The sequence below is a fragment of the Fukomys damarensis genome, unplaced genomic scaffold (genome assembly GCF_012274545.1).
Source record: "Fukomys damarensis isolate Sample0158 unplaced genomic scaffold, DMR_v1.0_HiC HiC_scaffold_38, whole genome shotgun sequence".
In the NCBI taxonomy this organism is placed as follows: domain Eukaryota; kingdom Metazoa; phylum Chordata; class Mammalia; order Rodentia; family Bathyergidae; genus Fukomys; species Fukomys damarensis.
This window is the reverse complement of record NW_022900950.1, coordinates 45,402,666-45,417,743: the sequence shown is the minus strand read 5'-3', so window position 1 is coordinate 45,417,743 and position 15,078 is coordinate 45,402,666. Positions and strand designations below refer to the sequence as shown.

The 15,078-nt window shown below is 43.7% G+C and overlaps 1 protein-coding gene across 1 annotated transcript in view; it reads left to right on the top strand.

Moving 5' to 3' along the window:
• Fam124a (family with sequence similarity 124 member A) overlaps positions 1-11,780 on the top strand; it is a gene marked incomplete at its 5' end in the record, with an annotated part of 66,862 nt that extends 55,082 nt beyond the window's left edge. The window contains one exon of the mRNA XM_010636957.1: positions 9,211-11,780. Within this exon, the coding sequence (XP_010635259.1) occupies positions 9,211-10,023 (813 nt within the window). The remainder of the gene's footprint in view (positions 1-9,210) is intronic.
• Between the last annotated feature and the right edge of the window lie 3,298 nt (positions 11,781-15,078).

Genomic DNA, 15,078 nt, shown 5'->3' with positions numbered 1-15,078 from the left:
TACACTCAATTGATCTCTGTTTCAAGTGAGTTAGCAGATAATACTGTTGGAGCCAACTTCTGTGAGCCCTAGAACTGATGAAGATTCAAGGCTAAAAAGCAGGTTTTGTTATGAAAACAGATTTGCAGATAAGAACAAAATAAAAAAATTATGGAGAGGGGAATATGGCAGTGGAAACTCATTCTCTGGGATTTCCATTATACGTATCACTTTCCGGACAGGTTAATTGAAGGACAAGTTCAGTATACTTTAGCCAAAACAATTGTATAAAAAGGGAGGGGGAGTGAATGCTAAATGAATTAGTTTAGCAAAGGGCAAGACAAAAAGAAAAAACATCTCTCCGTGCTGGCCTCACCTCTCTCTCTAGCTTTCTGAATTATACAAGAGAAAGGCAATCTTTGTCTCTGCAGCCTTCCAAAAGCACAGATTTTTAAAGGTGGAAGGTTGCACGAGTTTCCTTCACAGAGAGCAAGAGAGTTTTTAAAGTTCTGAAGAGTGCATAGTCATGAAAACATATAGTCGCCTAGAACATCCTAATTTCTTAGGCATGAGAATAGGTATGGGCCCTTTCAAGGAAAAAGAAAGATGGGCTAGGCCTAGAGAAAGTAGGAAAGCCAACCCTTATCAGGAGTCCCTGATCTGGCTGGACATTGAAATCACCTACAGAGATGTAGAGCTCTTGCCTGGAATTTAGCCCAGAGATTCTCCTTCAGCTGCTTTCAAGTAGGGTATTTTTTTATCTTTGCAAAAGATTCTTAAGTGCTGCAAGGATTATGAAATACTGTGAAGGAAGCGCATAAATTCTGCTTTCATTTCTGTACTTCTGGGCATATTTTCAAGATAGTATCAGTTTTAAAGCCTCTTTGTTAGCATCTTTTCTAGCAAATAAATGTATTTGGTGATTCAAAGGATGGTGGAAGTAGTCCCAGTTGAGAGTGGATAGGAGGGGAATGGATCGACCAGCTGTCATCTAAGCAGTGATAGGAACTTACCAAAGCTGGTAAAGAGTTTTAAGATACCTAATTTGTGTCCTCACAGTTAAGTGTGATTCCTTTTTCTAATATGGTTAGGTATCCTTTTCTGATATGATAGCGCAGCTCTGTAATGGCAATGCCTTTGGGCTTTGATACCATTTTTATCTGTCAGATGATAGTGGTAGGTGCCTAGTCATTCCTGAATTAGAGATTGGAGTCCAAGCCAAAAACTGACAAGCATCCCACACTTGAAGTTCAGAGGAGTGCTACCCACCAGACCAGCCACTTCCTCCTCCAGGCAGGCTGGGTGGCAGAATTAAACTGAACCAGACCTCACTCTACCTCAGCTCCATATAAGGAGCCAGGGGCATATAAGGTCATTAGAGTATCTTTGGGAGTACACATCCATCCCCCTGCTCCCTACAAGTTGAAACCATCTCTTCTTCCTGCCCTCTCTGATTGTCTCTTGTGTTTATCATTGTCACCTACAGAATGGGGAAGACTCCGTGCTCCAGGCATGGTGTTGCAATAACTCCAAGGAAAGGGAAGGGGGAGGTGACTAAACTCGGGCGGGGGGAGGCAGACAGATTCCGTGCAGTGTTTGTGCACAGATGAGGAGGTGGTAAAATTGGAACATTGGTTTAAGTCTATAAGAAAGTAAAGGTACAAGATCCCAATAATGAATGTAATTGTACTGTAAACTTAAAATGTACCAATAAACTCAATAAAAGAAAAAAAAGGAGTTGACAGGTCAATGATATTTAATGAAATTCTGACAATCTTGTCAGTTCCATCTAGTCCTGTGCCTTATAGGCAGTGGGCAGAGTAATTCACAAATCATAAGAACTAAGGAAAATGAAGAACTTATACAAAGAGAAAGCCTTACACCTGGCCATGGTGTTCTTTCTAGTCTTTTCTATCAGTTTTATGCATTCTATCACTAGATCTGTTGGCCTAAGCCGACAGTCCTCAGATACAACCTTGATTTTCTCGGTTGTTACTCTTTTTTTTTGGTACTGGGGATCATTGTTACTCTTTCTTACTAGATTGTATAGCAGATCAAGCCCAGTTCATTCCTAGCACTTCTAGGTGCTCAGTCCTTTTCTGTTTTGTATCTCCTGTGACACTTGCCACATGTTCCCAAGAGTTACTCCCATAGTAAACAAAGTGGATCCTTGGAGCATCCCTCAAATATTTCTCAACTAGAAAACAATCTTATTATCATTAGATATTGCTATTTTGCCCAGATTTCTGGGGACTTTTTTTTTTCCTCACTAGATCTGTAATCCCAGCACTCTAGGAGGTTGATATAGGAGGATTGCAAGAGCAAGGATAGCCTGGGCAACATAGCAGCTTACCAAGACCCACTCTCAAAGTAAATAAGTAAAAAGGGCTGGGGATATAGCCCAATGCAAAGCCCTGTGTTCATAAATAAATAAATGCTATTTACAATATATTTGTTTACACATGTGTAAAACACCTTTAATTTTTTTATAATAAATTGTTTTAGAAGATACTTTATGTATGTGTGTATTTGATTTATTCAGCAGAAATGTATTTAGTGCCTAATATGTGCAAGTATGAATAACTTATATAATTGAACACTTATAGGTATCAGAGGTCAATCAACTAAGGTTCTAAAAGTCTCACAGCTCTAAGTAAAGATTTTGTAATTAACATAGTTCCTCTAAACATATAAATGTACATTTCTGCAAAATGGCTCTTGTTTATTTAAGTGATTTGTTAGCTCCAGTTCAAGTGGAGATCACAAGGATTAAAAAATAGTGGCTTGATAAAACAAATTGCATATTTTTTGCTTCTCCATGTGGTAGTCCAGATTCTTTTCTGTGCTGCCCTCCACCCCCTACTTCAAATAGACTACTAGATGAGATAGAAAAGAGTTCTTAATATGAAACAAAAATACCATCCTTGAAAGAAAAAAAAGATAAATGAGTATTGAAAATAAGAATATCAGTTCATCAAAAGAAAACCCTAAGAGACTAAAAATGGTGAGCTATAGACTGGATAATGATATTTGCAATGCATTATGTAAGAAAGGTACTGAATCCAGAATATGTATAATGAGCAGGAACTTCCAAATGAGCCATAAACCTATAGAAAATGTTCCACATAATCAATCATCAGGGAAATACAAATGTATACCATTACCTACCACAATGGCTAAAATTAAAAACAATGATAGTATTAAAACTTGGTGAGGATGTAGAGCAATTAAAATACTTATAATTTCTTGGTAGAATTATACATTGATACCATCAATTTAGTAATACTTGACAGTATACTAAAGCTAAAAATATCCTCACCCTGTGCCCAGCAGTTCCTCTCATAGCAACATGTGCAAGAGAAATGAGTTCATGTTTTCCAAAACGGGAAGTAGCAAGATGGGGTCCCACAGCATTACCTTGAACTTTGCCTCAAAAGAGGGGCGGGCGTTCTCTAAGCAAGAAGGTGTTCTCTCTAAACAGATGGACATTGGGATCACCATGAAAAGTCAGAGAGATATAAGTAAACCCAGGGTGTTTGAAAATGATGGCAGTTCCCAGTGGCTGGAACATATAGCTTAGGATTCCAAAAGGTCACAGTGCCAAAGGAATGGGGTTTTACAAAGGTGTGGGTTTTGTCAAGGGATACAGTCGAATGTTGATTACGGAAAAATTACTCAGCTGTGGAGTGAAGCTAGAAAGGCTATAAAACTTAACAGAAAACCAATCAGGATGGACAGTTATCACTTTACTGTCATTTTACCAATCTGGAAAATAAGTGCTTTTCTTATGCCTGAATTATACTGCCTGCTGTTCTATGAAGAATGGAAGTGATGATTCTCTGAAAAGCTGTACATTTCCATTGATGGCAAAAAGGAAAGGCAAATAGGCAAGTGAGTCCAGCCATGTTGCTTAAATCACCATCCTCTAAAACCAAGAATCCCTCTGACAGTTGTCAAACCTTTGACCTAAAAATGTCACTGATTTGCAAAATGTGCACAGCCTTTGTCCACTTAAGTTTACCTTGCCCTTTTTTCTGAATCCTTTCTTCTGATCATTCAACACAGGCTTTTCAGTGGGCAGTTTCTTTAGCAAGTATATGAAACTAGCATGAATAGAGTAGAGATAGGAGAGGCAAAATATGTTTTTCTTTAAAGCAAAATTCTGATTCCTTATGTGACCCCATTGCCCAATTTTTGAGACTAATAGTCCCTGGGTTAAAAAAAATTATCCCTGGTTCATTAGAGAACAGATAGCACCACTGGCCATGTTTCTGCCAAGGACAGAACAGAGAACATGGCTTGACTCAGAATAGGGGTGAAGCTGAGGGAGAACTTCCTGACCCCAACCAAGACACTGCCAGGTTCCTGGAAGAGGGGCAGAACCACCTTTACCAACAAATTAAGAAGAAGAGATTCTATCCATATGCCAGAGAATGAGCTTCTTGACAGGCCCTCGAGAAAGATGCTTTGTCTCAGCAAGCCATATGAATTCCACTTTTCTAGTGGGCTGAACATAACCAGAACTCCCTGGCTTGTTGCCTTGAGAAAATTAATTTATGTAGCGCTATTCTGTTCTTTCAAGAAAGTTCCTTAAATAGCAACAAAGGGAACTTCTGGATTCCAGGGAGGCATCTAGCCTGCAATTCTTCACAGAGAAGAAAAGAAGCTGCTGCTCCCATGGCCTTGTGATGCCTGCTGTCCCACAGAGAGTTCAGGAGGGGAGTCCTCAAGGGCTAAAAGCCATGCAAGAAAGGCAAAGCCTCTAGTCTCACCCTGAGAGTTCCCACTGAGGGACAGTCTCTGGACACATCTGCCACAATTCATTCTCAGCCTCTCGTGTTCCCGACCAAACAGACAAAAGAAGCAAGAAATAGAACTACAGCATGGAAAGAGCACATAAAGGAGTTCCATCTTTTGTACACACAAATTGTCCTTAGGTCAGATAGGCCCCTACTTCTAGAAGCTAACTGATTCTTCTACCACTGGGAAGACCCAGAGAACACTACCAGATCTGCTCCAGCGGGGTCCTGAATATACATCTGCTCCAGGCAGAGAAGGGATGGGGGAGGGAGGCCCTTCAACCTCCCTGCCTCCACCTCCCACCCCAGGATACCTGCAGTTATTCACAAAACAGTGCCACCCACCCAGCAGGCACCCTATTGGTATGTGGGCACCCCTCAGTGAAAAAGACCAGGTGCCACCTCTCTTCAAAGCAACAGAATAAAGTGTTGCTCTGGACTCCTGCCTTCATCGTGAAGTAAAAAGTAGACAGCATATATATATGTTTCTGTGAAGTAATTGCAGTGATTTAAATCTTTGTTAAACCACAAAGTATTTGTCTTTTGCCACTTGTGCCTAATTTTAAACTGAACTTAACATTACCCTGTTCTCTGTTAGTGAAAAGATGCCTCCCAGCATTCCTTGCATGGGAACCTTGGCCTTTTCCATTTTTTGAAGTAGTACCTACAAAGGATTCCTTTTTTCATGCAGATTTAGACGCCAACTCACCAAGGTTAGGTCCTCCAATAAGACTTACAAGGTGCCATGTATAGTACTTATCAATAAGAAAATGCTACTAGCAGACTCAGGGAAATTGGCCTCTGGAAAAAATAAAATAGATGTCTTAGTTAATAATCATGGCTTTCTCCCCTACCCCAGAAACAGCCTCCGCCTCCACATGCATCATTCTCCCAACAGCTGAATGTCTCCTTTTCTCTCTTATTCAGCCAAGCTCAAATGATAGAAAAAAAATTGGTTTCTCTCTCCAACAGCCATCTCACTGACACCTCTCAGGCACACTTGTGCCTTCTGAGGATGCTGCTGAGCCCATCACAAGGGGTGATTCTGCACGCCTGCTCATATAGCAAGAGTGGGCAACACATGTGCTGAGAAGGATCTGCCTCATAAGAGTACAAAGCCCTGCAGAGAATTATAGAGCATCTACCAGAGCAGGACAGGACAGTCACAGGGATGGGATGGGAGTCCAAGGGACAACAAGCTTTGATGAGTAGGTCATACCCCAAGAAGAGCCATCTCTGCCCAGAGCCTTGCTACCTCTTACTTAACAAGCCCATGTAGTCTGGAGCTGCTCCAGACTGAAGTTGCATGGTGATAGTGGCCTGTGACATAATGAGCTTTAGAAGATCCACACCTTGCCAAGTTACCAACTGTACTAAAACAGTTTTGCATAATATTCTTTAAGGACCCATAATTCAGAATCTCATAAATCTTAAGGAATTTCACAGGCTAATGTGTATAGCCTTAAACCAGAGGATAGATCAGCAAGACTTGCCTAGGACACAAACTAAATGCAGAGACTGAGGACTGCAGAGAAGATGCCAGCCATGGAATTCCTGGAAAATCCTCAATACCCAAATCCATGATTGAGAAGAATCTTATGTGAGCTGCTGTAAATGTGGCTCATTTATCCCAGTTCTTAAGAAATGAAAGATGACTGTGGTGTCCTGTGAATGGTCTCCAGCCTCCATCCAGTCCATTCTCAGCTGGGTGCTGCCATCTTGCTGTAAAGCCTTCAAATTTTAAAGTACAGTGTCTTATATTTGCTTGTGATTCAGAACAGTCCATGACCTGACTCCTCGTACTTCTTGAGGCTCCCCTCTTAGTCTGGTTCACGGCCCCAGCCTCTGTTCAGTCTGCTTCTATGCTCTAGGTTTTTGTCACTATGACAGAATACCTGAGAAAAGCAGCTTAACAGAGGAAAGGCTGATTTGGGCTAAGATTTCAGAATTTCAGTCCATGGCTGGCTGCTTGATTGTTCTGGGCCTGTGGTAAGGTTAGTACATCATGGCAGAAGGGTATGCTAAAGCAGAGCTGCTCACTTAGGGGAAGACAGAGGGAAGTGCAGGGACAAGATATAGTCCCCAAGGTCACGCCTGCATGACCTGCAGTCTAGGCCCCACCTCCTAATAGTCCACTGGGCTGTAAACTAATGACTGGATTAATCCAGTGTTGAATGTAGCACCCTCATGATCCTATCTCTTCCCAGAATCCCAACTGGGCTTTGGGGAACATTTTTTATCCAGACCATTAAAATGCTCTTTCTATCCTGGACATACTGCCCTCCACCCAGGGCACACCTTGTCAGGCTCCAAGACTTTGCCCAGCATGATTTCCAAGGCAAGGGTTGCTTTCTCATACTACCTCCTTCTCCATCAAATTGACCACCCTTCCTCAGTACCCCAGCCTGCCCTAGACAGACTTGAATCATAGTTTTACTATATTTGAACACTGTGCTGTTCATTTTGGGGACCTAAGATCATGTCTTATGAAAATTAACTGTGTCTGGCCCTCTGGACCTTTTCTATATCAAAGAATGCACAGGAAATGCTGATGGTGATATATGTATATGGGACACGTGTTGCTTGTGACCTTAGGAGGTCAATATCTTGTCACGTCTTTAATCACCTGAACAAAGCCTGAACACACCAGGTGAGAACTTGTTCATTAAAAACCTTCAATTAGTGTTGTTTGAAAAATGAGTCAATTAGCTTGTCTCTAGGATTAAGAGATCTGGAATTAGGCAAATAAGGATCTTAGAAATCAGTGAAAGGAATAATCAGGGAGAACAAATAATTAAGACTGAATATGACACCAGTAGAAGGCTAAGTTTGTGGATTTCTTATCCAGATGGTAAAGGCCTCCTTAACCAGCGTGACCCTAGACTTCATTCCCAATTTAACCTTCCATCACTGTTCTTCGAGCACCTGGAATCTAACAAGACCAACTGCTGCTGCCCAGCAGGCTCCTCACAGGCCTCTCTTCCCAACACACAGCCTCTCGTTCATGCCATCCTCCCGGAGCACTGTAGGCCCTCTGCACTAAGGACTGTACCTTTGTGGGCAGGTGTGTGATCTCCTCCTTAGTGCCCTGCATGATACCTGTCATCACATTTTCTAGTCCTATTCATTTTTTATCCTTTCAATGAAGTTTAAGTTTTATGTGGTCAAGGCAGAATCTCGTACTTTCTCCCCCTTTACCCTTAATAAATCTTCAATAAATACATGGCCATGAGAAAACCAGATTCCAGATTAACAAGGAGGAATGTTTGTTGTGAAAGCCAGTGTCTCAGCCTAGAAATATCCCTTCCAGTAAATCCCACTCAGAACCCTATTGTTATTTCAGATATTCATAAGTCACATGATCTTACACTAAATAAAGCCTGATCCACTGTCCTCAAGCCAATTATTTAAGTGCAGTGGTTGGCCTGTAGTCTTGTCCTGTAGGGGAATTGAGAGAAGCAAAGTAAGTGGAAATGTGCTTTGGAAGAGAAGTGCTCAGTTTTGTGCAGCAGAAGCAGGTTCCTGGAGAGGAGCTTTGCTGGCTGCGGGAGGCCTGGGTGTACAACAAGAGGACAGGATGAGACGTCACAGGGTGAATCTGCTCACCCTACTGAGCACCCTGCGCATTCTTCTTCAGTCAGTAATCCCTTCGCTATACCTAATTCCTGAAAGACAAAAGAGACTGGAAGCAGTAGTTCCTAGCAGCAAGTAAATAAGTGCTCATCTCCTAAGAACCTCTCATTTGAGGACGATTCCCTGCCTGAGCCATTGTGTCCTTGGGTTTACACAGGTACTGGGATGCAGTCCCATGTTGGTGTGATTGGAAATTGTCTGGGCAAGGCCATTCTGATCCCTTGCATCCTCCTCTGGACAACGCTTCTAAGCAGTGTCTACTGGGGGAGCTCATGCTAATGCTTTGTTTGGAGGGAAGCATAAACCCATACACAGTCACTGTGCTTCTCATGATAATTCTTATCTCCATTAGCATGCTTGGCCAGGCCCTTATTCTTTTGGCTAATTTCTTGTGTACTTTTTTTTTTTTTTTGGAGACAGGGTCTTGCTTGTGTATCCCAGGCCAGCCTCAAACTTGAAGTGATCCTCCTGTCTCAGCCTCCCAAGTGCTAGGATTACACACATGTGCCATCATGCCCAGCACTTGTGTACTTTTAGTAGTATTATTCCCTGTCATGAAAAGGATCTAGTTCCATCTCCTCAGTCTTGGAGGTGGCTCCTCAGACAGACAGGTCTGCCCCAGGCTCCTGCAATCTCTGCTACTGCTTTCTTTGCCCTGAAGTTTAAAGAGCAAAATTTCTGATGTTGCCTTACTTCTAAGACCTCCCTAGAAGTTTCCAGTGCTGAACACTGTGTTTCATGCTGCATTTACGAGTGAACCCCTGTCCGGACTAACAAGGTATGTTCTCTCCCCCTGCAGGCACAGAGGGTGCACAAGAGGTTTCCCAAGCCCAGCAGGGCACCCCGCTCCTCTGAGAAGCAGCCTCATTCCATTCCTTCACTGAGTGCCACTGCACTGAGCCACATACCAGGCAGCATCCAGCCAGCCCTGTGTGACAGCCCATTCCTGGGCCCCAGCCAACTGGACTTACCTTCTGGACGCCAGGAAGAATGTGCCAGACAAGCCAGAAGCACCCCAAGCCCTCCCTGGTCTTTCCCGAGAAGCAAGTCTTTATTTTGTTTGCCCACAGTGGGCCCCACCCCTGCCTCCTGCTCTGAACCACAGTGGTCTTCAAACACAGGTCCCTTGGGGCAAAAAGCATCAGAACAAAGGCATGGCCACCTCCTCTCCATTGATGACTTAGAGGGAGCCCAGGAGACAGATGTGGACACAGGCTTGCAGCTGTCCTCCTCAGACCTGTCTGTGGTCTCTGCATATTCTGCACCCAGTCGGTTCTGTGGCACAGCAGAGATGGGCCTGCCCTCTGAGGGATACATCAGCCACTGGTCAGCACACAAAGGCCCCAGAGCAGGACCACTGCCCACTGGCAGTGGAGGAACCGCAGAGGCTTCCTGGGCTTCTCTCCCTTTCTTAACCAAAGGGTCTTGCAGCTCCTTGGTGACAGCTGTCTCTGCTCTTGCTCCTCTGGCTTCCAAGGCCCCCTCCCTCACAGAGTCACCCTCCGAGGTCACTTGTGATGCTCCCAAAGCCACACAGACTGATCAAGATGTGCTGCCACCCCCAGAATTGGCTGATCCTGGGGATAATGACATGGAGGAATTCTACATCTGAACATTTCTTGTCTTCTAAACACATTCAGACACATAGACTCAGGTCCCTGACCCTTCTGCCCTCTGAAACACTAGTGTTCTTAGCTGTCGACTCCAGGGTTGTCTGAAACTTAATTTTTCAGGGGGATCCTTAGCACATTTGCCGTGCCACTGCTCTTAGCTGATAGGTGGTGTATTTCTAGGAACTCAGTGAAAACACTGACGTTTATGCAAATAAATTCTCAACAAATTTAAGTCACAAAATATATTTTTGAATACTCAACTCAAGGCATGCTTTAGTCCCCTTATATAATTTAAATGCTTCATATAATTATTTGAAATGAAAAGAAAACCTAGCCAGCCAGAGCTGATTTGGCAATTTTTCATGCTGTGAAAAAAAAACAATTAAAGCCAAAATGTGGGCAAGATATTAAATGTCTTACATGAGAGGGTAGTGCACAATGACAGAATTGCTCCTTACCAGGTTCTCCAGATATTCTTACATAAACATTACCAGGGAACAGTGGCCCCAGTAATTGTCACGTCCTTCATATAGTAGACAAGCCAGGTGCTAAGACAGTGGTCAGAATACATAAGACTGCAGAGCGCCTCACTTTGAATCCATCAATGTCTGAAAATCCGGATTTATGCACAAGTAATTAATGTACTTCATAAAGATTAGCATGAGTAACAGATTCCTGGTGCACATACAATACGATGAGTTCCAAAACCTAAATTTGTATACATCTTTCAACAACACATTCTTGTAATGAATGAGTCACAGAAGACACCTGCACTTTCTGGACTGATTTGGGTCACTGAGGAAGATTCATTCTTTGGAGTTCCAGAATAATATGATATTGGGCATAATAAGTAGACAGGCTAAAGATTCTTTAGCTTTAAAAAGCACAATTTAAGGGCTGCATATATCTCTGAATATAAATGATAGGGGTCACATTTTATAATGCTTTCTTCAGGAAACATCCACAGCCACACCCTGTGGCTTTCATTTTGAAGTGATTTGGAACATTTAGCTGGCATTTTGATGGCACAAATGAATAAATGTCCTCCTTCCCCAAAATGGGACACCACACAAAATGCTCTCCTGAATGACCGCTGGTGCACTGCTAGCCTGCCACGAGTGCACAGGAGCCTTAAAGCTGGTGCTTCAGCCTGACTTTGACTTTCCCTGTCTGCTGTCTGCTTCTATCACAATGTGAATGGTATTGAAATCCCCCAGTAGGGGTATGTTTACAACTCTACCCTAAGCTATGTCAAGTGCTGGCATCAGGGGCAATGCCAAGCTGCCTCTAGATGCTGTTTGTCTTTAGGGAAGAATATGATCTGCCTTGTTCATTTCCCAATCCGGTGCTCCTTATCTAAATTACAGATTATTGCCTGGGAGGCCAGTTTTTATTTCTCTGGAAAGGTCCACACCAGCTCAGGCACAGCCCCAGAGCCCTTCCCACCTGGACCTCCCAGGCAGCCTCAGGTCTGCCATCCATGAATGATGAGAGCCTTAGACCCTACATCTCACATCCTGGACTTCCCAAGACTTGGAATTGTAATATTGTGCTCCAACAGAAATAAATGAAAATATAGTCTTTTTTAATTCTGGACTTGGTAAGGAAACTTCTCCTGATAAGGGCTATATAATAACTTAAATGTTGTCAGTCATGTTTTAAACTTTGTCAGTCTATTGTCGCAACTGCTGCCATTGTAGCATGAACAATAAAATGTAAAGTAATGGGCATGACTGAACTGCAATAAAAGTTTATTCACAAGAATGGGTTGGTGAGGACAGATTTGTTCCAAGGGAGGGAGGTAGTGGGCCAGGCTGTCTGCCTGGAAATGTGAGTTGGAGTCAGTAGCTGATGATGAAAAGCAGCACGCTCGCATTAGAGGAGAGAAATAACTCTGTTTTTATTGTTTTTTGTTACTGTGGATCAAACTTGGGGCCTTGTGTTTGTGATGCAGAGAAATAACTCGTTGATGATGACATAGCCTCCAGCAAATAGGGGAGCAAGCACATAAACAGCAAAAATTAATGAGACAGGTGCACATACCTGTAATCCCAGCACTTTGGGAGGATGAGGCAGGAGGATGACAAGTTCACATCCTAACTGGGCAACTTAGACCTTGTTCCAAAAAATAAAAAGGGGAGGGACATAGCTTAGTGCAAAGGCTCTGGGCTCATTGTCTAGTGCCACCAGAACAAAACAAAACAAAAAGTCTAGTAGGCCAAAATGGGTGGACCACCTGCCAAGTGATGGCTCCTGGTTACATCTTCACTGGCTAGCACCCTTTTGGTATACTTACATGCCTCTCTAGATAGGTTCAGAGCCCCACCTCATGTTCTCCAGCCCCATGCTGTTCACAGTGTAGCCTACCAAGCTCAGTGACCCAAAAGAATATCAGGGATACCATTTGGAAGAAGGGATGATAAATGCCCTCATAAAACTAGGAAAGGAGAGAGAAGTCCACTAGTGACCACATGCAGACATTCCTGTGCTGTAGTCTGGAGGTGGCAGTGCTTCTATGGAGAAGAAGCCATTAGCACACATTTAGCAAGGTCTTGGCTTCCATCTCTGGCTGCACTACTAGTGTGGTCCTTACGCAAAAGGATTCTTGACACCGTCTAGTAATCCTGATTGGCCATGTAATGATGCTGGGACACTTTAGGTGCTCATTAAGTCTTTCCAAGTCAAAAACTCTGAGGTAATCTCCTAACTTATTCTTCTCCAGACTGGGTTCTGTGATATTGGAAGTATCAATTATGTCACTTAATGGAACCCATTCTCTTGGCCTTGGACCCCCAGCCCCCATCCTTGTCTAGAGGGCTGGGTTAGTAAGTGTTCTGGTCAAGTTCACACCTCTTCCCTATGTGCCTCTTTTCCAAGTTCCTGCTGAAGGTCCTACCTCGGCCTATACTAAGCACCACCTTTAAAGAGGTCCACTTTAAAGAGCAGATAGAAATATCTGCCAGGTCACTTAGGCCCAACAGACTGGCAAACACTACAGGAACCATCTTGGGTCACCTCCATTGGTTAAAATAAGCAGAAGGACTATGTGGGTAGGCTCTGAGCCTTTTGTGACAGTGGGAGGGGTGGCATGGTAGAACAAATTGGGTTTTAGTACTGGGGATCCTTGAGCCCCAGGGCCTAAAGGACAGGAGGTTATCAAAGCGGAGCATTGGATTAGAAGTTTGCTTTTGATATGAAGATCCTTGAGGGCATATATTTTCATCCCAAGGATAGTAGGAGTAGTGCAGGTATCTTCCCAACCCCTCACTTTCTGTAAGTGAACACATATTACAAGCCATCAGGTAAGGGGCACCTGAATAGCAATTCAGAGTTCCTGAAGAGAGTTTTGAGGACAAATAAGATCAAGTCTTGTGGTCTGAGGGTGTGGCTCAGTGGTAGAACACTTGCCTAGCACACATAAGGCCCTGGATTCAGTCCCCAATGCAGGAAGGGAGGAAGGGTGAGGGAGAGGGAGCGGGGAGAGACACTATGGTACCAACCATGGAGAATCCTCCCTCCCACACTCTGAGAATGGATCATGACCAATTCTAGCCAGTGAAGCCCAGGTCTGAATTCGAGGATAGCAATGGAAATGTCTGACCAGTGACCTCCTTCTTCACTCCGGGCCACATTGCTGCATGGGCCTGGCCTGAACGTACAGACCCTCCTCAAATACAATTAATCAGATACTGCATCGATGGGAGAGAACACAGAGAAGTCAGCATGAAAATACGGATTACTGGAATAAATGAATTGGGGTGAGGTGAGAAACTGAAAATAAAGATGATGATACCAAAGCTTTTTCTAATTTGGGGCATAAAGGTATAGTGACAACGTGGCTTTAAATGACATTACTTCTCTGAATAGATAGTGGAGGCAAGCACGAATTACAGTGTTGGCATACATGGGTTGTTTTAACACCCAGTTTCTAGTTTCGAGGCAGCGATGATGGTCCAGTGATGTGGCAGTATTAGGAATAATATATAGTACTCTTTGCAGGCAGAAGCAGCACTAGAACATTTGGTGAGGTTAGAAAGCTCCTCGAATGCTCTCTGATAGCCTCCCAGAACCCTCTGTTTGAGATGAAGCTGTCACCTCCGGGTGCCTGGGTTGGCATAGAAAAATGAAGCTGCTCCATTGCCCTGCGATGGCCCCCTTCCAGTGGGAGTGATCCTGGCCCACTAGGAACATTTGACATTTATCTTAAAAGGTTAAGGGTCTGAACAAGGCCACCCCGACTCCCTTGGGTTAGCTCTGCTGTCCCTACAAGTAAGCCCAGAGTATTTTGGTCTGTGAGGAATAGTCCAGGACGTGGCAGGCTGTACAGAAACTCAGGCCACACCACCCCACCAAAGACAGCTGTGGGAAGGCTTTGGTGCCACCTGGTGGCCACTGGGCCCAGAGGCTCCCTCACTGCCCTTTTCCACTAGGAAGGTTTCACCTGATTCATGAGGAGGGAGTCACTTCATTCCCATTTCCGTTTATTATTTGGTGTTTAATTTTCTGTCATGTTGATATTTATTGATGTAACTTAAAGTAAAACAAGACAGGGTAAATAATAACAAAGTCCCAGCCAAGGAAAAGGAGTCTATAGAGATGTCCATAGTAAAGCAAAACACAACTGCTGTACTTCAATGTCCTCAAAGCCAGGGCAAAAAGGAAAAGGTGCATAGCTCCGTAGCTCTCATTTATGACTGAAGAATCTAGTGTGCTGTCTCATTTCATTATAATGTGAGCTTCCACAGTGCAGTTCCTCAGAGGAAACCAAGTTGTTTGAGAGCCGATTTCCAAAATTACCTTCTCGTCAGAGAATTTTCCTTAAAGATTTTCTCCATAGGGTCACTCTTTTGGTTGAGTTTGGAGGCTTCACAGCTTAGGGGATGGAATTAACAACACCTAGGGAAGAGAGCAGCCCATGTGTGTTGGATGCACCTCCTCAGATGTCCTCCAGCCACACCATGGGCTGGGCCAGGGGCACTGACCCTTGGCAGCACGCCTGGAGGCCTAACTTTCTCCACTGATCCCGAGGCCTTCTGTCTTTTTTTTTTTTTTTT